The 22286-nt window shown below is 35.6% G+C and overlaps 1 protein-coding gene across 2 annotated transcripts in view; it reads left to right on the top strand.

Annotated features, from left to right (window-relative positions):
• The first annotated feature begins 4685 nt into the window (after positions 1-4685).
• Positions 4686-22286, top strand: part of BBS7 (Bardet-Biedl syndrome 7) — a 43471-nt gene continuing 25870 nt past the window's right edge. For both annotated transcript variants that reach the window (XM_045880496.3, XM_064585013.1), the window contains exons 1-9: positions 4686-4895; positions 6958-7023; positions 11235-11297; positions 12639-12814; positions 15363-15549; positions 17536-17608; positions 18218-18334; positions 19965-20095; positions 21565-21649. In XM_045880496.3, coding sequence (XP_045736452.2) covers positions 4860-4895; positions 6958-7023; positions 11235-11297; positions 12639-12814; positions 15363-15549; positions 17536-17608; positions 18218-18334; positions 19965-20095; positions 21565-21649 — 934 coding nt within the window. In that variant the 5' untranslated portion in view covers positions 4686-4859. The remainder of the gene's footprint in view (positions 4896-6957; positions 7024-11234; positions 11298-12638; positions 12815-15362; positions 15550-17535; positions 17609-18217; positions 18335-19964; positions 20096-21564; positions 21650-22286) is intronic.

Below are 22286 nucleotides of genomic sequence, written 5' to 3'. Positions count from 1 at the left end.
TAAGAGTTTGAGGGTTTCCAAATTGGTACCACATGTTAGTGGAGACCAATGTATATACTCATGAGTCAGTCACTCAGTCAACCACCTCTAGCTGTGTGATGGTTTTAACTTTAATGCAGTTTAAATTGCTCTTATTCTTAGTCATAGTTGTTTAATTTATACTCATAATGATTGCGTTAAGACCACAACATAAGCTTTATAAGTTACTGAAGTGTATGATACCTTTGTAAATTTGTCTCAAGGTGACATTTATCACATCTGAGATATACTGATTTTTTGTTTTTGTTTTTGGATTTTTTTAATGTAGCCCACCAAGATGTCTCTAGTACCTTAAAATATGTTTGAAAAGAGAAATTATAGTGGCAATTTTGTCTAACTTGGCTTTTCATTTTTGTGAATAAAAACCCTGCTAATTATATAAGAAGTATTTAAAATTAGCCCTTTGAAGCCTTTGCCATTTAGAAACAAAACACAGTACTTAAAAAAAAAAATCACTTGCCTTTTCTACATGCAAAATGAAAGAATTCCAAGTATCGTATTATGCAAGCTCTTTTTATTTTTGATGCTATATGATAGCCTCATTTCAATGTTTTAAAAGAAATTTGATCTTCAAAATAAACTCTTTTTTTCTTTTATACAATTAGCTTAAAGTAAAATAAACAGTGGGCATCACTTGTTAAATGGAAAATAAGCATTGCCAGTATATGTTTTTATTACAGTTATTGTAAAGATTGCATGAAGATGAATTTTATAATGCTTTCTTAAATAATATAGCAACCTAAAATAAAATGCCTTATCTTTAAAGTTACATTTTTACACAAACATTTTCCTTCTGTACAAAATTAATTACAAAATTGCACAATAAAAAAAATGAAATAATTATTAAAATTCTAAGGGCTTTGAAAGAGTATATACTACTATGAATATGATTTGTGGATCCAAAAGGGAAAACACTGGACTAATAGTTTCCAAAATTTTGCCCAGCCCTGGAATACTTATTGAATTTCCCAGAGTAATTTTTAAAAAGATAATTCCTGCCCACTTCATCAGGTTTTCAGTATTTTGATTTGTTTGTTATAATGCAAAAACAGCAATAATAGCTGTATTATTTTCCTTAAGTTGTTAGCATGCAATGCCAGGACTTGAGAAGAGAAACAAGAGAATAGATAGTGGAAAGATTTGGTACCTACCATTTTGGATAACGCTTTTTCAGAAACTTGCAAACATAGGGACAGAAGAATGCTCATTTTGGGGACTACACAGCATTAAACACAGGAGTCTTAGAATCTCTTAATTTTTAATTTTATTTTATAACAATTTTATTTTTAAATTGCAACATTTTATTAAAAATGCTGGGCACCTGGGTGACTCAGTTGGTTAAGCATCTGCCTTTGGCCCAGGTCATGATCCCAGGGTTCTGGGATCCATTCCTGCATCGGGCTCCTTGCTCAGTGGGGGAGACTGCTTCTCCCTCTCCCTCTGCCTGCTACTCCCCCTGCTTGTCTCTCTCTCATGATCACTCTGTCTCTCTCAAATAAATAAAATCTTAGAAAAATGCAAAAATCTTATGGAAAACACAAAACAAGATTATAATCCTTTAATCTATAACCAACTAAAAATTTTTGGATATATTTCATAACAAGTCAGTACAATACACTATTTTATATTCCATTTTTATTATTATCCTGAACACTTTCCACATTGCTATACAGCCTTCATTATTTTCACTTTCAGTGGCTGCGTAGTGGTCCATAAAGTGGATGCACCACTCCCTTTATATTGGATAGTTGGTCCTTATTTTAAATGGTTCCTCAGTTATGACTTCTTACTTTGTTTTGCTTTTGTAGATTAAATATTCAAAATTGGGGTTATGGGTTAAAAAATCACATATTTATAGGATTGGATATATATTGCTACATTGCTTTTGAAAGTGTTTTATTACCAGTTTAAAGCATCACAGTTGATGAGAACATGCTCTCTCTGCAACATACAGTGTTATCACTTAAATCTTTTTCTAATCTGAAAGGCAAAATAAAAAAGATACCTTGCTTTAATATTACTGATTAGAAATGAAGGTAATAGATTTCTATAAGTGTGTTCAGTAGCCACTTTCTTTGTGAAATATCTGTTCATATTTTTACCTATTTACTTATTGGAATCATAATATTTCCATTTTTATTAATTTGTATGAACTATTTATAAATATATTAAGTTTATACATAGCCCCCAAATTTTTGTTTATATGTAAAATTTTTTGTTACATATTGAGATGTTTCTTTTTTATTTTTAATATGTTTTTTCTTTGTGGTTTTTTCTATTCCTCTAAAGATCAGACAAGTTCCCTTCTGTTATGGGCTGAATTGTGTCTCACTTAAATTCATATGTTGAAGTCCTAATCCCCAGTACCTCAGAATGCAACTAAATTTGGGGATAGGACCTCTAAAGAGGTAATTAAGTTAGAATGAGGTCATTAGGGTGGTCCTTAATCCAATGTGACGGTTTCCTTATCAGAAGAGATTAGAACAGGGACTTGAAAAGAGGGAAGACCTCATGAAGACTCAAGGAAAAGACGGCCATCTACAAGCCAAGGTGAGATGCCTCAGAAGATTGGTTTGGTTTCCTGCTGACACTTTTTGATCTTGTACTCTTAACCTGTGAGACTTGTGAGGAAATAAATTTCTGTTGTTTAAAGTCATCCAGTTTGTGGTACTTTGTTTTGGGCGCCCTAGCTGACTAATACACCTTCCAATTCCCTAAATTCTATACAACTCTATGTTCTCCTATATCTCCTCTGTGGCTTTTTCAAGTTTATGTCTGAACTTTATCTATATTTTTGTGAAATCTAAATTGATGTGTGTTTTCCCCCAAATTTCTACACAGTTAACCCATCTTCAGGCACTGTTGCTACTTTAATATGGAGTTATTTTAGCCTCAGAAAAAGAATTGTCTGGAACATTCTGGTACCTAGTCAAAACCTTCTCAGATCCCTTGCAGGAAGTAATTTTTCTACCTAAGAAGCACCTCTTCTCAGGGTTTCAATTCTTGTTTCACAATCACTTATGAACTCTCCACTAGTAGACCAAAGAAATCAGGAAAGGGGCTGTATCTTACTCATACGCATGGAGTATTTCTGTAGGCAGAGCACTGTGTGCATTAAGGAAGGATTGATGAAAGAATCAGGGAATGTGAGCTCTCAGTCAGACCTTGGGTCACTATAGACCAGTGGTAGTCTGCAGGTCCCTCAGGCCTTTTCAGGGGGTCTGTGATTTTGAAACTATTTTCATTACACTAGGATGTTATCTGCCTTTTCCACTGTGTTGATATTTGCACTGGAACATAATAAAATAAAAATAAAAAAAACAACTAAGAAATCACCTACAAAAAAAAAAAAAAAAACCAGTGGTGGTTAATACTGCTGGTACTTAAGCATGAATCAAAGCAGTAGCTTCAAGCAGTAGTAATAGTTACTGCATTCCTCATGCTACATATTGGCAGGAAACACAATTCTGTATAAAAATGCTCTTTGTGAAGAGTAAAAGTTGTTAATTTTAAGTCTCAACTCTTGAATACGTTTCTTTTAAAATATTCTGTGTGATGAAATAGAAAGTACATAAAACATTTCTATTGAATACAGAAGGGTACTGTCTCAAGGAAAAGCATTTGTGTGATTATTTGAGTTGCTAGCTGGAACATTTCTTTTTTAAAAGCACAACTGACAAAAACTATGATTATTCAGACTTGGATATTTGGTATACGCTTTCTGGTGAATTCAAGACTGGAATCTATCATTTCAAGGAAAACAATTGACATTTGTTGCCAATGCTTAAAATTTGGCCTAAACACACATTAGAATATTGCAAAATTTGTATCCATGTCCGAGGTTGATAGCTTTCTAATACTTCAAAACTTTTCTGATGAAATCCACGGTAATATTAACATATAGGATTTCTTGGATGTTGTATAATGAAGACACATTCCACACTGCAATTAGCTTTCCAGAAACTACCACTTGTTGATTTTGGACCAGATTTTCTTCATATACTTAAAAGAAAAAAAAAAAAACCTATACCAACAGGTTGAATGCAGTAGTAGATCTGGGACTTGCCTATCTACTATTCAGGTGGACAGCAAATAGATTTGCAAATAACACCAGTCTTTTTACCTCTTTTTTTTCTTCGAAAATAAGTTATTTTCATTAAAATATTTAACACGGTTTGAAAATACATTTTAAAATTTCAGTTCTAATTTCTAACGTAAATATCAACAGATAACCCATATAAACAAAAGGTCTTTGGGGTCGTCCAAAATGGTTTGTAAGAGTTTTGTAAAGGGGTCGTAAGGCCAGAAGTTTGATAACCATTGTGGTAAGCTAACGGCTATAACTGTGGAACCTAATTCTTTGAAGGACCCTTTCCAGGGTCAGTAAAATAGTTCAGAATCTACACAGGTTTCACATCGCGGGTCTACACCAAGAAGGACTTCGAAGTGCAGCTCTGGAGGGCGGTGGGGGCGGGGCCAATGCTGCGTTTCCACTCTCCGGGGAAACCACCTTTCTCGGGTCTCCAGGATCTCGTCCTCCTTTCCTCTCTGCCTCTGATTGGAGGCAGGTTAAGTCCGTGGGCGGTCCTTCGGGAGAGGGGCGGGGCTTCGTTTTGGCGAGGGCGGTCCTCTTCGCGTGAACGTATTGACGTCACGCGGACGCCGCTGTCCTGACGCCTTGCCTTTGCATGCCGTACTGAGGCTGCTGGGGTTGTTCTTTCGAGGGGACGCGAGCGGTACCCCTTCAGAGGCCTGGGCTGTGGCAGCCTCTGTCACTCCTGTGCGGTCCCGGCGCTGCGCAGCGCGTTGGTGCCACCGTCATGGATCTAAATTTAAACCGAGCGGATTATTTACAGGTAAACCTGAGGGGATAAAACGGGAGCCGCGCGGGGTGAGCCCCGCTCCCCGAGAGGATTTTGTCCTTCCACTGACGTCTGTCGCGGTCGCCCGGAGCGGGTGCTGTGGCGAAGATGCTGCGGGGCTGGGTGCTGCGCTCGCGTAGTCCCGGTCACGGGCAAGTCCTGCTTGTCCTTGGGGGGCCGCCGGGACTTGTAAAGAAGCGACACATGGTCCCGCGTTGCTGGCGCCTGCCTGGTCCTAAAGATGCCTAGAAAGAACTGACGTGATCCCGGATAACTCCCCGGGGCCCTTCTTCTCCCAGGCTGCAGCTACCTGTTGGCCTGTAACTCCAGAATCTCCATCTCTACCCAGCCCCTAATCCCGAACACCAGACACTTCTTACTGTGAGCTGGACCTCACCAGCCAGATCACCATAAAAACGACAGCTGCTTATTGTGCATGCAATTTATTCTAAAAGCTTAACATACATTGCTATTTAATCTTCATAAAAATTCTCGAAGTAGGTAATGTTACAGATGGGGACCCAGGGACTCAGATAGAGCAATTTGCTTAACAGAGAAAAAGGATGGAGTTCCTATGTGAAACAAAGCCTCTGACTCCAGAGCTGGTGTTCTGTTGCACCATCCTGCCTCTCATTATTTAAGCTCTAGACATTCTGTCCCTCTTCCATCTTCTTTTTCAGTAACCCTATTTTGACTAATGGTGCAAAAGTTTGCCCCGTCAGTTCACCTGGAAGTTATGCTAGGTACTTTCCACCTTAATATCTTCCATATTGAACTGGTCACTGCATTTTGCTACTGCTTTTATCTCCTAAATATCTCTTGATTCTGTCCCATTGTTGCCATCTCCATTACCCCAGTTCAGGTTCTCATCTTCTTAATTGGGCTCCTAGCCTCCAGCTTCATCTCCCTCTGAGCCATCCTTCACATCACTTGTTAGAGTGATGTTTCACAAATGCAAATCTAAACAGATTACTTTAAACTTTAATACTACTCCTTAGAATATGGAATAAAGTTGTAGTTCTACATTATCTGTAAATCTTTTCATGATCTGTTTTTTCCAACTTCTCCCCCCTTGGTCCCATCCACCCAGCCTCCTATCCTAACTGTGCACCACTAGTGAGAGTTCCCTGCTGAACAGGCCATGCTGTTTGCATCTTCCATATCTTCTGTAAAATAATCTTCATCATCAGATTGGGTGTCATTGCCATTAGCGTGTTTGGTATTTTAGCAAAAATCTTCTGTGTTGCATTTTAAATAATTGTAATCTATTTCCAAAGATTTTTAATCACTTTACAAAAACTTTTTAACAACTATATGACAACTGTAGGTATGAAGTTTTTTATGAAGTCTTCTAGAAATATTTGTTTGTAAAGTGTTTTTCCACTATGGACGCTTGGGTGGCTCAGTCATTTAAGCATCTGTCTTTGGCTCAGGTCATGATCTCAGGGTCCTGGGATCCAGTCCTGCATCTGGCTCCTTGCTCAGTGAGGAGCCTGCTTCTCTCTCTGCCTGCCACTCCCCCTGCTTGTGTGCGCACTCTCTCTCTTTCTGACAAATAAATAAATAAAATCTTTAAAAAAAAGTGTTTGCCACTAATGTCGCATTATTTTTGGCTTGACAACTTTATAGCATAAATTTTAGTATTTTGACTTTTGTGGCATATTTCATTAGAAAATAAGTTCATCACTGATCATAATTATTTCATATCACCAATTGCAATAAAAAATAAGTCTCACTATGATCTGAATCTGTAGGTCCTTTTATTTTTTTTTATTTATTTATTTTTTAAAGATTTTATTTATTTGATAGAGAGAGACACAGTGAGAGAAGGAACACAAGCAGGGGGAGTGAGAGAGGGAGAAGCAGGCTCCCCGCAGAGCAGGGAGCCCGATGCGGGGCTTGATCCCAGGACTCCAGGATCGTGATCTGAGCTGAAGGCAGACACTTAACGACTGAGCCACCCAGGCGCCCCTGCAGGTCCTTTTAATCTCAGATGTAATCATTTCAAGTTAGTGTGTCAGAAAACATTCACTAGGTGACTGGTGTGTTTCCTTAGGTGGGAGTGACCTCTCAGAAGACTATGAAGCTACTTCCTGCCTCAAGACATAGAACTACACAAAAGGTACTGTAGAGATACTGGTTTCTCCCTATCGCTTTAGCTCTGACAGAAGAGAGGTTTATATTTCTTTATTGGTAAGTTACTCTTTAATGTTAAAATGTAAATAAATTTCTTTTAATTTGAACAGAGGTTGGAATACCAAGGGATATTTATAGACAGTAATTTTCTTGGATGTTATAATTTTTATGTACAATCTGTAAAGGATAAGCAAACTTGTTGAAAAACATATTCCAGGGGCGCCTGGGTGGCTCAGTTGGTTGAGCGACTGCCTTCGGCTCAGATCATGATCCTGGAGTCCCGGGATCGAGTTCCGCATCGGGCTCCCTGCTCGGCAGGGAGTCTGCTTCTCCCTCTGACCCTCCCCCCTCTCATATGCTCTCTCTCTCATTCTCTCTCTGTCAAATAAATAAATAAAATCTTAAAAAAAAAAAAAATTCCATTTTCCTGTTAATAATTTACTCAATGTGTACTTGTGTGTACCAGGTTGTGTATATGAAAAAGAAACATAAAGCACAATAGGATATAGAGAAAATTCTTGTTAAACTTTATCATATTTGTAAGAATAAATTAAATATTGAGGTGCCTTGGTGGCTCCATCAGTTAAGTGTCAAACTCTTAGTTTTGGCTCAGTTCATGATCTCAGGGTCCTGAGATCGAGCCTGGCATCAGCTCCATGTTCATTTCGGAATCTGCTTGTCCCTCTCCCTCTGATTCCTCCTCTGCCCCGCTCTCTCTTTCTGATAAATAAAAATAAAATTTTTTTATAAGCATTTAAGTATTTTGATATTGAACTTTCTATTTAGCTAATATTATTTTTATAGAAATATTGATCCTATGATTTATATAAGCCAATTATACTTTCCTAGTAGAATAGTAAGATATTTTAATAGCTGCCAAATAAATACACTATCCTGATGTAATAACATTTTATTAAGATAAATCAACAGATTTCTGATTGTCATTTGTATTTGGTCTATTAGATAAGAACTTCTCAAATTCTTTTTGGTCTCAGCACCCTTTTACACTCTGAAATTATGTAGGATCCCAAAGAACTTTTGTTTATTTGGGTTATATCTATGAATATTATTATATTAAGATTAAAGCTGAGAAATGTCTAAAATATTTATTATTTTATTTTTTAAAATAATAAACCCATTACGTTTACATAAATAACATTTTAATGAAAAATAACTGTATTTTCATAAACAAAAAGAATTTAGTGAGAATAGTGGCATTGTATTACACCTTTGTCAATTCTTCAGTCTGGCACAGACAAAGGTACCTGGCTGCTCATGTCTGTTTCCTACAGTCTATTGTGATATATTGTTTGGTTGAAGTATACAAAGAAAACCCACCTCACACAGACACACAGTTGAAAATAGGAGTTATTTAAAAGCTTTTCCAGATAATTATGGCTCTTCATACACGCTATGACACATATACTTGACAAGTAGTAGTTTCTTAAGTATTAGTTGCAATGTGGAATATGAAACCATATTGATTAGCTTTTCATACTTTGGTACATTAAAAACCATTTGTACTTTGAATGAATCTTTTACTCATGCATGGTTTTATAACATCTTGTAATGGTCTTTTGAGATTATTAGTTCATTGAGTTATACAGATCTCCCAAAGGTTGAATGTTCAGAAAAGTTGTTAAATATGGCATAGGTAGCTGTCCAGCTCCCAGTGGCAGATACAAGTCTCCCAGAGTACTTATTTTCACGTGAAAGCTCAACTTTTATCATTGGGAGCAAACACTCTCAATTATTTTCCTTTAAAATGACAAGCTCACTTCCTTCAGTTTTATAAAAAAAAATGTCTACAAATACCCTAGTGTTAATAACAATTTGTTATTAACCATCGTTAATAGTTGACAGTTGTTCTTTTCATTCTTAAAATTGTTTCTTGGGGCGCCTAGTGGTGCAGTCAGCTAAGCTCTGACTCTTGATTTCAGCTCAGATCTGATCTTAGGGTTATGAGATCGATTGAGCCCACATCCAACTCAGTGCTCAGGGCACTGTCTGCTTGAGTTTCTCTCTCCCTCTGCTTCTGCCCCTCTCCTGCCCCACCGATTTTTCTCTCTCTCTCTAAAATAAAATAAATCTTTAAAAATAATTGTGTTTCTTAAAAAAACTGGGTAGTTCAGCTTGTGACTGAAACAATTATATAAGTGCTTTTTGGTTTGCAGCAAGAGTGTTTTATGCATATTTTCTTTTTTAAAGATCCATCCATCTATTTTATTTTTTTTTTCTAAAGATTTTATTTATTTGAGAGAGATCACAAGTGGGGTAAGGGACAGAGGGAGAAGCAGACTCAGTGGGATGAGGTGCAGAGAGAGAGGGAGAAGCAGACTCTACGCTGAGCAGGGAGCCCAGTGCGGGACTTGATCCCAGGACTCCGGGATTATGACCTGAGCTGAAGGAAGACGCTTTAACCAACTGAGCCACCCAGGTGCTGCGACCATCCATCTATTTTAGAGAGCAGGCTGCAGAGAGAATCTTAAGCAGACTCCACAGTGAACAGCAGCCCAACTTGGGGCTAGATCTCAGGACCCTGAGATCACGACCTGAGCCTAAACCAAGAGTCCGATGCTCAACAGACTGTACCACCCAGGCACCCCAATTTTATGCATATTTTCTATTTTCCCACAGTAAATATTAAAAAGAGATGACTCAAGGGTCAAAATTTAACAAGATTAATAATTTTTATTGCTTCATCCAGAACACTGTCACATGAAGTTGGATTTTTTTTTCTTTACTCTGAAGTGGTGATGAAGATTACAGTGACCACTGGTCTGGTTTATTGTTGTTTTGATTCTTGCCGGACACTAGCAATTTTATCCACCATTGCTTTTGTACCATCATTGTAAATATCAACCTAGTGAAAAAAGAAAGACTTACTGAGAAAAATAATTTTCACTTGGCAGATTCCCTAAAAAGTTCTTGTTGACCCCAGGAGTCCAGGAATCACACTTTGGGAATCCCTGAAATAGATTATTGTTTTTAAAAATTACTGGAGTAGTGTACTGTTCTTATGTATTTTTTCATCTGAATAGAAATCTGCCAATATCAAAGATCTATAAATCTCCTGAAAATGTGTGCATAATTATTTGTGAATGTTCATTGTTCTGGGGAGAAAGTCCATAGCTTTCATCAAATGCACAAAAGGGTTTGCTGTCTCCCTACCCCAAAGTTAAGAATCAGGGGCCTTGGGGCCCTGGATGGCTCAGTCGGTTAAGTGTCTGCCTTCAGCTCAGGTCGTGATCCCGGGGTCCTGGGATCGAATCCCACGTTGTGCTCCCTGCTGTACAGGGAGCCTGCTTTTCCCGCTGCCTCTGCCTCTCTGTCTCTGTCTCTCATGAATGAATAAATAAAATCTTTAAAAAAATTTAAAAAAAAAATCGGGTGCCTAAGAATGTGCTCTGCAACGTCAAGTTTTTGGTATTTGAGACTTATTTTATTTATGTCCTAATACATGGTCAATTTTCTGATGTTCCTGTGTGCTTGAAAAGAACATTTATAATTTAATTCTTAGGATGAATGATTACTTATTTATGCATGTGTGCGCACACACACACCCTATATATATGTACATGCATATATACATATGTGCATATATATTAGATCAAAGGTAATTGTTTTTTCTAATCTATATCCTTATCTTTTGTCTGCTTGATTATCAATTCCTGAGAAAGAAGTGTTGAAATCTCCCTCTGCATTTATTTCAAAATAATCCATTGGTTACATGTTGATAATTGTTGAAGCTAAGTGATGGATACATGGGAATTCATTATAATATTCTGTCTACTTTGGTATATGTTAAAATTTTTCTATTATAAAGGTTTTAAAAATATCAAAGAGGTCAGTCACAACTGTAATTGATAATCTGTTTTGAAAGTTAATCTTAACATGTTCTTATGTTCCAGTTGAGAAAAAAAATTACCTCCCTGACATTTCTATCTCTGTTCTCTTGTTCTGTTTACATTGTAGGAACAAAATATATGGTCCACTACTTGCATAATGACTCTCTGTACCTCCTCTTTGCCCTTTTCTTGTAATTTCTTGGAGTATTAGTTTGTGTGGGGGTACTTTCCTAGATTTTCTGATCTCTACATTTAAAGTCATAATTTATATATTGAGATTCTTGTTTCCCCCATATAAGTTAAAAGGGCATAATAATAGTAATTTTAGATTCTCTTCAATCTATTGTAGGTGGTTATTGGAGATCACGATGGGGTAGTTATGTGCTTTGGCATGAAAAAAGGGGAAGCAGTGGTATGTATAGCTTTTTTTTTTTTTTTTTTGAGAAAAACAGATTTTCTAAAAGAGAAACACACTATTTATTGAGTACTCTTAGGTTAAAATTGTCCTAAAAGCAATGAAAAATGCATTGTGAGGGAAATAGTTACATGGAGTATGAGGCTACAGGCAACACAAGAGTCAGATGCTAGCTAGCTGTGGAACAGATTACTTCAAACTTCAGGGTTTAAAATAACTCACATTTATTATCTCACAGTTTCTGAGTGTCAGGAGTCTGAGCTCAGTGTCTCATATGGCTGCAGTGCCAGGCTGGGGTCCTATTCCAAGCTCACATGACATGATTCAGATTCTTCCTATTGTAGAACTGAGGTCCCCACTTTATTGCTGTCTGTACACCAGGGCCTGCTCTCATCGTCTTGAGGTCCCCACAGTTCCTTACCCTGTGGTCCTCTCACAGGCTCACTCCTAACATGGTGACCTACTTCTTCAGGCCAGCAGGAAAATCTGTCCAGCCAGCTAAAGTGGAGTCTTAATGTAACATAATGTAACATGGAAGTGACTATCCCATCACCTTTGCCACTTAATGTAAGCTAATCAAGGATGTGATTGTATATTATTATATTCACAAAATCATAGTTTACAAGCAATGGGTCTGAGCTGTGAACACTTAAATTAACTATGAAGAATTTATAAAACGATGAATAGTTAAAAACTGTCAGAAGCCCAGTGTTTCCGTTATTCATATATCCTCCCAGATACTTTATTCTCTGTATAAAGTCATTGGAGGGGAGGGAAAGAAACTGGTGCCAATAATAAAGTGGAAAATAACCAGGAAAAAATTAATGATATAAATGTTGTATCCAATTAGATACTAAGTTATACATTTGGGTTTTCAGTAAATTTTATAGCCTTTTATTTATAGTACTAAAATTCATGAAAATTATAAAAGATACAGGAGACTTTAGTTTTAAAAAGATGATTAAAATGCAAAAACATGTCCATTGGAACCAGTGAGGGAATCTTACTTAGTAGAGTTGGGGTTGGGCCTGAGATTCTGCATTTTAATAAGGTTACTCATACTGATGCCACTGCTTAATGAACTGTACTTTGAGATGCAGAAGTTTAGATTTTAATGATGTGGCTGAAATGTGTGGCAATAAATATTCCAAATTTGGAAGATTTTTAGCCAAAAACCTTAAAGACACACTGAAGTAAATACATTAGTATCCATAAAGATGTTTCTAAAGTGGTACTATAATATTTTGTGTGTTTGAAATCATAGCATTTTTTTTTCAGTAAAGGAAAATGTTTACAGTAAATTTGTGTACTTAATTTTTTCCCCAATAATTTTTGCAGGCAGTGTTCAAGACTTTACCAGGGCAGAAGATTGCAAGATTGGAGCTAGGAGGGGTTCTTAACACACCCCAGGAGAAAATTTTTATTGCTGCAGGATCTGAGATTAGAGGCTTCACAAAGAGAGGAAAACAGTTCCTCTCTTTTGAAACCAACCTCACTGAAAGCATTAAAGCTATGTATGTTTATCCTTTTTTTATTTTTACATATCCATTTATAATATTTTGGATAGGTGACAAACATCAGATTGAGTATCATATCTTAATAGGTTTCCTGGGAAATAAAATTGACTAAAGGTACTTTATTAGTCAGAAATTAATTAACATAGAATCAGTACAAAATTAGTTGGTTGTCGAAATGTTGTTTTCTTTTTAAGATCCTTATAGTATTTATACATTTATTTATTTATTTATTTATTTATTTATTTATTTTAAAGATTTTATTTATTTATTTAACAGACAGAGAGACACAGCAAGAGAGGGAACACAAGCAGGGGGAGTGGGAGAGGGAGAAACAGGCTTCCTGCTGAGCGGGGTGCCCGATGCAGGGCTCGATCCCAGGACCCTGGGATCATGACCTGAGCCGAAGGCAGATGCCCAACGACTGAGCCACCCAGGCGCCCCTATACATTCATTTTTTGACTAAATGGTTCAGCTGATTCATGATCAAGGTATAAAAGAAAAAAGTAAAAGAAATCTAGAGATACTTAGGTTTCTGTTCCTTTGCTGTCTCTGCTTATTTTGGTTGTGAGGTAGCATCATTTGTCAAAAAGCTGGCTATCAAAGTTGGTAACTACCAATAGGCTATAATTTCAGGTAAAGAAAGTAAGATTCTGAGTAAAAAATAACTCCTTAATGGCTTCCTGATTTGTGAGATTTTGCAAGTAAAATTTTAGGTTTTTGAATAATGGGAACTAGAAGGGTTTTAAAGTTTATCTAATCCCCTGTCCTCAGACCTGCTACTTAGGAGAATCTCTTGGAAGCTTAAAAGGGTGGATTTCTTGTCCTACTCATACCTGCAGATTCAGAATTATTAGGAGTGAGTGAAAAGAAAAAAGTTCTTCATTTGACAACAGCCAAGTTGTAGACCTTGGTTTGAAAACTATTAATTCAATCCAGAGTTCTATGTGATGCACAGCTGTCCTGCATAATTCTGTATAATGCACATCACATGTCCTAACGTTCAGGCTGTAAAACTTTGCTTTGGTGAGATTAGGTAAAAATTAAACAATGGCAAGTGGGAGTGAGTTCAGTGGTTTAACAAGAATGTAATATTTTTGAATTGTCCAGTGATAATTGTGAAATACTAAAATCAAAGTAATAATTTGCATAACTCCACATTCAGGAAGGTATGTGGATAGAGGTTTGAGGAAGATCAGGAGTTTCCCAGCCAGTATCTTTTGCTAGTTTCTTAAACATTTTTACTAGAGTGGCAGAGGTGGGATGGAGAGGATCTTTACTCAGTTTTTTAAAATTTATTGTCTGAATCCCCAGATTTACAAGGGTGCACAGAAAAGCAAGGTTATAACTTGAAAATATTCAATAAGAAACTGAGCACTTACAAAGTTGGTTACCACTCACTCATCCTTCCCTGCTTAATGCTTCCATCTGTCCCCGCTCTTGTCAACAGTAGTGATTGCAAGTAATACTTTGGAAAATGTGTAATTGCAGTATAATTTCAAATGTAGTGCAGGTGGATTTCAAGATGAAACTTAAAATCTTGAAAAAGATAGAATTTCATTAGGTTGGTAAAAATGATATTAAGAGGACTACTGAAATCATACGCAGAGCCACAAAGTGAGGCCACTTAAGCAATAACCAAAGAAGAGAAAATCAATGAAGATCTTTATAGCATAGGGAATAATTTTAGTACCAAAACTTTTTAACTAGACTTTAGAACGGTGGAGAAATAGATGAAACCTTCAAATAAAATTACCTTCTTTATGATTACATGATTTTAACAATCTAGAAGTGAAAGGTAATACACTAGTATATGATTTTTGTCAAATTTCAACTCCCTCAGTGAAAACTGGATTCAATATAAGAATTAGAACATTGCTATGATTATTGCCTATATTTTGTTAAATATAATTTGAAATGAACTTGTTTTCATTTCTTTTTTCAAGAAAAATTCTAATGAAATCATTTCCCCCCCACTGTTTATCATTTGAAGTAAATTTGTTTCCAAAAGCCTTTTCTGGACAACTTAGTGTAGTAGTAAGAAAGCTAACTCTAGAGCTAAAAGCTACCTGAGCTGCAACCCACTCCACTACTAGTTGTGTGCCATTAGGCAAGTTACTTAACATTTTATTGTTCTCTGTAAAGAGGGATAATAATAGTCCCTAGTCCACAGAATTATGAGGATTAAGCTAATACATGTAATACATGTAAATCTGTCAGGACAGTGCTTGGCACATAGTGCATACTGAGAAAAAGTTACTTTTTGACATTGTCTTCAGATATAGACAAAGTTTTCAGTTTTTCTGAGCTTAATTTTTGAGATGCCTGAGGCCTTAAGATCCTCATTTTCAGCTTTTTAAAATCAGCATTATATCAAAAAGCTACAAATTAAGTGGGGGAAACAGGGCGGGGGGAACTATTCTTTAAGTCTGTGATAAAATGATAGAGACTGTATAAATAAACCTATTTTCATATCAAAAGAATTCAGGAGTTTCCTATGCTTATTTTTTAAAATATGGATATTTTAAATTACTTTTAATGTTTTCAGGCATATATCTGGCTCAGACCTCTTTCTCAGTGCAAGTTACATCTATAACCATTATTGTGATTGCAAAGACCAACATTATTACCTTTCTGGGGACAAAATCAATGACATCATCTGCCTTCCAGTGGAAAGATTACCTCGTATTACACCGGTATTGGCCTGCCAGGACAGAGTGCTCAGAGTTTTACAGGTTTCTGTTATTTGCATTTTTATGGTTTTTCATAATTTATGTAAATGAATATTGCTGAACAATGTGTACTTGCGATAAATTACTTATTACTACCACTAATGTCCTACTTAAAATTATATCTGGAAAAAATGCTTTTTAATTGGTGAGCTAATTTTTTTTTTAACTTGAGGCAAATGTATTGAGATCTTTGGCAAGTTTTTAGACATATATGGGAAAAAGGATGCTTTTCTGCCCCCATGCATAATTTCTGAACTAGTTCAGTCAGAATGGAATGCCTTTGCTACAAAGAACGCTTTCTAGCTTTTTTTCCTTTCTTCCTCCATTACTCTTTCCTCCCCCAAAAATCAAATTAATGGAGGAAATTGTGTTGGGAGAGGGTGTTAGGTTTTAACAAAGAAGGGATAGTTGTGATCAGCATTGTATCATTTGAGTTTATTCCACATTTATGACAATATGTGGATCAGAATAAGCACTCAGTAAATATTTATTGGATAAGTAAATGAATGATAGAAAAATCAGTTTATTGTCCTTATATTTCTATTAAAAACTATGATTGGTTAAAACAACTGCATAAGGCATTGTTATTAGTAATAAGAGTTACAATTATGTCTTCTCAAAAGTGGCTTTCAATAAGATACACATATGTAAACACACCAGGATCCATAAAATAAAGTTTAAATGCAAATAACCTAGAACAGGTGGATAACTTGGGTTAGAAAGTTGGGCTGATGATAGTGCGGTTGAACAAAATATTTGGCCGTTTATTCTGTGCCATCACAGGCTTTCTCACTCTTCCAAATTTCACAGCCAGAAATTTCATAGCCATTTCTTGACATCAGTCCTTTTATAGAAGGGAAATTCCAGTAGTTCTATGAGGTTTTATTTATTTTCTATGGGAAAAAAAGTTAATGTTCAAGGTTCATTCTAGGGGCATGAATGATTAATTTCTTCCATAGCCTGTGCTCCCAAATACGAGTTGTTTGAATAAGGCTTTTAACAGGAGCTGGCTAGTATTCAATTAGGAGTTGGTCTAGCTGATTTGAGGATTCTGCTTTGTTTAACAAGAAGAGATCCATGTGCTTACTGTAAAAATAAAAAAATCACTAAGGATTTGTGAGAAGTTAAAACTTGAAGCCTTTGTTCTACCCTTCACATATCCCTACACCCCATCGACTCCACATTTGTAAGCAATCCATTGCCCCAGAGGTAGTCTTTTAAAGTTTTTTTGTGTATTTTTTTGTTTATATACTTGATACCTGTGAAGTTTCAAGTGTAATTTTAAATAAAAGATAAAGCATATGACTTTTATATTTTTATATGTTATTTAATATTTTAAGAAAAATGTTATCATTCCATATTTACTATAATTTTGTGGGGTTTTTTGTTGAATGATTTATCATAGATATTTTTTCCATGTGAGTGTAAGTGCTTCTACCTCATTCTTTAACAGCTTCACAAATACTGTGTACTAAATGAAAACATTACAAGTGACAAAATTTTTAAAAAGACAAATAAATGGACATAATTTGTTTTCTTATCTAAGTAACAGGTCATTCGGCCTCTCACTGGAGTAGGTTTTGGAAATATCTAAAAGAAAAGCCAACATTCTCCTTAGGAAATAACTTTGGGTCTGTTTAAATGTTTGAATGTGCTCTAAGTTAAACTGGAAAAAAGAAACAACTTGTTCCTGGAAAGTTTTGATAGGAAAATTTACCAGTGTCAGTCAAGTTTTTGGGCAAAGTATTTAAAAACAAAAGTATTTAAAGTGTAGAAAATTTTATATATTTCTTCTCGATCTTTACATTTTCTATGTATTTTAAAATGAATTAACATATACAAAATTGCTAACAAAGACAAGTTAATAATCACAACCTAATCTTTTCTGGCAGTTTTATTCTGGAGTTTTTTATATGAATTATCTATGAGTGCCTAGATTATTTTAAATTTGTACTCTGTTTCAGTTTTGAAATACTTGTTCTCCTTCAGGGATCTGATGTGATGTATGAAACTGAAGTGCCTGGCCCACCTACTGTTTTAGCACTACACAACGGAAATGGCGGTAATCACAATCAGATAAGGGAGGGCATTATGTTAGTTAAGTCTAGATATTTCAGGTTTAATCATTTAACTATATATTAAGTGAAAATGGGAAATTGTAGAAAGAACATGAACTGGAATTGAGACAGTAGTCTTCAGATAACTTGCCAGTAACTAACAGTAATGAATTATTGAACTTTAATTTTCAGTTTCCTTATCTTAAAATTAGATGAGGAAGGGTCTTATCTCTTATATTTATAAAATCCTGTGACTAAATAACCAACCCCCCAAAGTAAGTGTTCTTTTTATATTTTTTAAATGAGATTTTTTTTTTTTTTAAGATTTTATTCATTTATTTGACAGAGAGAGACACAGCGAGAGAGGGAACACAAGCAGGGGGAGTGGGAGAGGGAGAAGCAGGCTCCCCGCTGAGCAGGGAGCCTGATGTAGGGCTGATCCCAGCACCCTGGGATCATGACCTGAGCCGAAGGCAGGCGCTTAATGACTGAGCCACCCAGGCGCCCCTTTTAAATGAGATTTTTATGTGAAAGTCAATGTGTACAAAAAATTTTCAGTTTTAAAGAGATGAGTCATGGGATAAATATTACATGTTGACTTTAATTATAACTAGGTGATTCTGGAGAAGACCTTTGGTTTGGAACATCAGATGGAAAACTTGGGCTTATTCAGATCACTACCTCTAAACCAATACACAAGTGGGAAATTCGAAATGAGAAAAAGCGGGGAGGTATGTTTTTGATGTGGTTTAGATTCTGAAATTTCATTGATTATTAAATATCCTAAATTATATAGCTCATTCTGTTTTATTTATTCATGGTACATAGTAGACCTAGCACTTCACAGAGCCACCTTACTATTTGTTTATTTAGCAGGTCTGTCATACTTTGGCATAATTATTAATCAAGAAATGCTAATAGTAGTTTAGGATAGATAGGCTTTTATGGGCTAATGTCCATCCATAACATCATTCTATGCTCAAAGCCATTATTCACTGTTTGGTATAGGAAATTTATTTGAATTTGAGAGTATTTGATAGGAGGCAAGGAAAAAGTCCAATGGGTCAGGGAATATTTCTGTTTTCTAAGGAATTTATACCTTTCTGCAGGAATTTATATCTGACTTAGAAGGTAGTGAGATGGCTATTTATAGGTATAGTAATTCTATTCATATATTCATTTATTCCTTCAACAAATACTTGTTAGGTAGGAGAGACAGAGAATAAACAAATGAATAAATAAGATAGCTTCATCCAGTCACCTGAAAGAAATACCAGAGGGTGATGTATTAGTGATGGGTGGAGGGAAGAAGACTATGTTTAGACTGGGTGGTAATGGAAGACATCTTATAAAGGGTAAAATTTGAGCTGAGATCTGATTGATAAGAAAAGGAGTTAGTAATGTAAAAACTTGGGGGGGGGCGGATTATGCTGGATAAAGAGGAAAAAGTCAGGACTTGAGGCAGAGGTAAACTTGATTCATTTGAGGAGCAGAGGGAAGACCAGTGTGGCTAAATGGGTTAGCATGGCAAGAAAAGAAGTCAAGGAATAGCATAGAGCCAAATCATGTAGGTCCTTGTGGGCCTTGGAAAAGGGTTTGGATTTTAATCTAAGTGCAGTGAGAAGTCTTTGGAGAATTTTAAGTGGGAGTATGACATGATCTAATCTAGCGAAAGAACAAAAAACCCACTAGAGAGAATGGATTTGGGGGGAAGCAGGTCAAAATTGGAAGCATGGAGATTGGTAAGGAAGTCATTGTTATGGTTGTTATAATTTATTTTACTCTAGGCTAGAGATATAAGTAGCCTGGGCTAAGCTAATGGTAGTTGGAAATGGAAAGGAGACAATTTCAGTATGTGTTTTGAAGATAGGGCTGATAAGATTTGCTAAGGGATTTGATCTGGGCAGTGAGAAAGAGAAGAATCAGAGATGTAGCCTAGAATTTTGGCCTGAGGAACTGGGTGATACCTTACCGAGATGAGGAGAGATTGGGGAAGGAGCATTGAGGGGGTGTGATTAAGGGGAATGAAGAGTTTTCATTGGATATGGAGAGTTTGAGATGCAAATGTATGTCTCAAAGAAAATGTTGAATAGAGACTTGGATATATGAGTCTGGAGCTCTGGGGAGAGGCCAGAGCTGGAGATATAAACTTATGAGCCATTTCTGTTTAGAGTATTATTTAAAGTCTTGGAAATGGATGAATGTAGATAGAAAAGAGGACACCTGATTATGGTCCAAGGTTTTTGGTTTTTTCCCATTCTGATTTGGTATATACATTTTTTTTCATTCTTTACTTTGTATATACTTGACTGTAGTGTTAGTTTTATTAATAACTTGTCACTCTATCATCTTTTTTTAAAGGGATTTTGTGTGTTGACAGCTTTGACATTGTGGGTGATGGGGTTAAGGATTTACTTGTTGGGAGAGATGATGGAATGGTGGAAGTGTACAGTTTTGACAATGCAAATGAGCCTGTTCTACGATTTGATCAGGTCAGTTCATTTAAAAAAAGACTATATATGCTTATTCATCAAATAATTATAGAGATGACTATTATGGTTTGGGTTTTATTAAATCAAATATGTTAAAATCTTGTGTTTGGCTTAGAATATTGCACCTTTGATGTCAAAATCTTCTCTAGACCACTCTTGTGTTTGAATAATAGACTGTTGCCTTCCAGCTGAATAATAAATTACTGCTTCATTTGGTTTCTAAATAGTGTATATTTGAAGTGTTAAATATTTTGCCTTAGTTTCTATAATGCATAGTAGATTACAGGAGTAACATTTATATGTTTGGGTAACATAAACAAGACTGTTGTTTCAAGATAATAATATTTTAGGAGTAAACTCATGTTGTTAGGACAATATCAAAATATCCTTAAGCAGAGAGAGAAAAGTTGCAATTTCACTTCTAGCCCCCCAAGAGTTTACCATATGAGAATTACTAGATAAGAGTAATTTTAGTTCACAAATTTTAAATGTAGTTCAGCTTGTTTATCCTAAGGTACAGAGTTACATGGAGAATCATTCTGCTGTAAATGGAATCTTTTATTTTCATGAAGTGGTGTTCTCCAGTCCACGATTTCCCATCCTGCCTCGGGGAGGATTCATTGAGGCTGTTTTAAAAAACAACAACAAAAAACCCACAACTCAGTATCAACTAACTTTTCTTTGTCTAATTTCTGTACTAGTGCTACCTCTCAGTTTTAGCTTTAACTGCAGATCAGCAAATACAGATGTTTTGATGTATAGAGAAAGTACATTACATAGATAATATGGGGATAAAAATTCTCTAAAGGTTTCATATAGGCCATCTTCTTCTTTATTCATTAAAAAAACTATTTGGGAAAAACACATGAGAGATAGCATATGGAATTCAGATAGACTAAACATATTGGGAGTTTTGCTTATGTAATTTTTTTAAAAAAACTTCTTTCTTGGGATGCCTGGGTGGCACAGTTGGTTGAGTGTCCGACTCTTGGTTTCCTCTCAGGTCATGATCCCAGAGTCATGGAACTGAGCCACACCTCGGGCTCTGGGCTCAAGGGAGAGTCTACTTAAGTTTCTCTCTCCATCTCCCTCTGCCCTCCTTACGCCATGCACATGCACTCATGCACACAGTCTCCCTCTCTCTCTCTCTAAAATAAATAAATCTTTAAAAACAAAAAGCGAAAAACTATATAAATAAATGATTTTTGCTCATTAGGTGACTGATGAGGCTAAGTGCAACACACAAATATATGAGTCATTTTCAATCTTCTTTCCCCAAATTTAAAAGCACTGGAATTTTCTGCCATTTGTGCAGGATTTTTGCCTTCCAATCTCATTGTTTCCACATGGTAAGTATTCAGTAAATGTATGTTTTGAAATCTGGAAATGGGAAAATAAGTTTTATGGCTTATTTTAATATGTGAATTTTTTAGTTATTAATGAAGTGCTTGATCTTAAATTGATTTTAGATGTTGTCTGAAAGTGTCACATCTATCCAGGGTGGTTGTATAGGGAAAGATGGCTATGATGAAATTGTGGTATCCACATATTCAGGTAAGGTAAACGGTAGTAAGTAAAGAAAGAATGAATAAGAAAAAACTTAACATTTAATAAATTAGTTTTGATGACTACTTTTTTAAAAAAAGTGTTATTAGTAAATCTTACCTATATCATTAAACCTTTATTGGTTAAAAAATGAGGGAAGGAGTGGGTGTATTGATTTATAAAACAGTTAATATTTGAATAATACTTGTTAAAGAGTACTTAGCATGCTCTAGTATCTTTGAAAATTAAATTACATTCTTTGTTTTAAAAAGTATTCACTGAAATTTAGTTTTGTTATTGTGTACATTTCTTATAAAAATTTCCTTGCTTCTGAGATGGTCATTTTTGCATTCTCAAAATAGCCAGTGTGAGAGTTTAATTTTACATGAAAATGATTTGAAAGACTATTTTAATTCATCAGGTATTTGCTAGAATGTGTTGACTTATTCCATGTTTAAAAACTAAAACTATAAGATGTGAAAGATTTCCTTAGTCATAGTATTATAGTGTTTCAGGCAAAATAAAAATAATATCACAACATGCTTAAGTAATTTCTTCTTTGTGGTTTGAATATTTTCCAACTTGATTTCTTTTGTTTTTTGTTTTGTTTTGTTTTTTGAAGGAGAATAAGTCCTAGACTAAATGA

Source organism: Mirounga angustirostris, unplaced genomic scaffold, assembly GCF_029215605.1.
Source record: "Mirounga angustirostris isolate CCGP_5_RB_7025 unplaced genomic scaffold, mMirAng1.0.hap1 SCAF_2, whole genome shotgun sequence".
Lineage (NCBI taxonomy): Eukaryota > Metazoa > Chordata > Mammalia > Carnivora > Phocidae > Mirounga > Mirounga angustirostris.
This window is presented reverse-complemented; position numbering and strand designations above follow the sequence as displayed.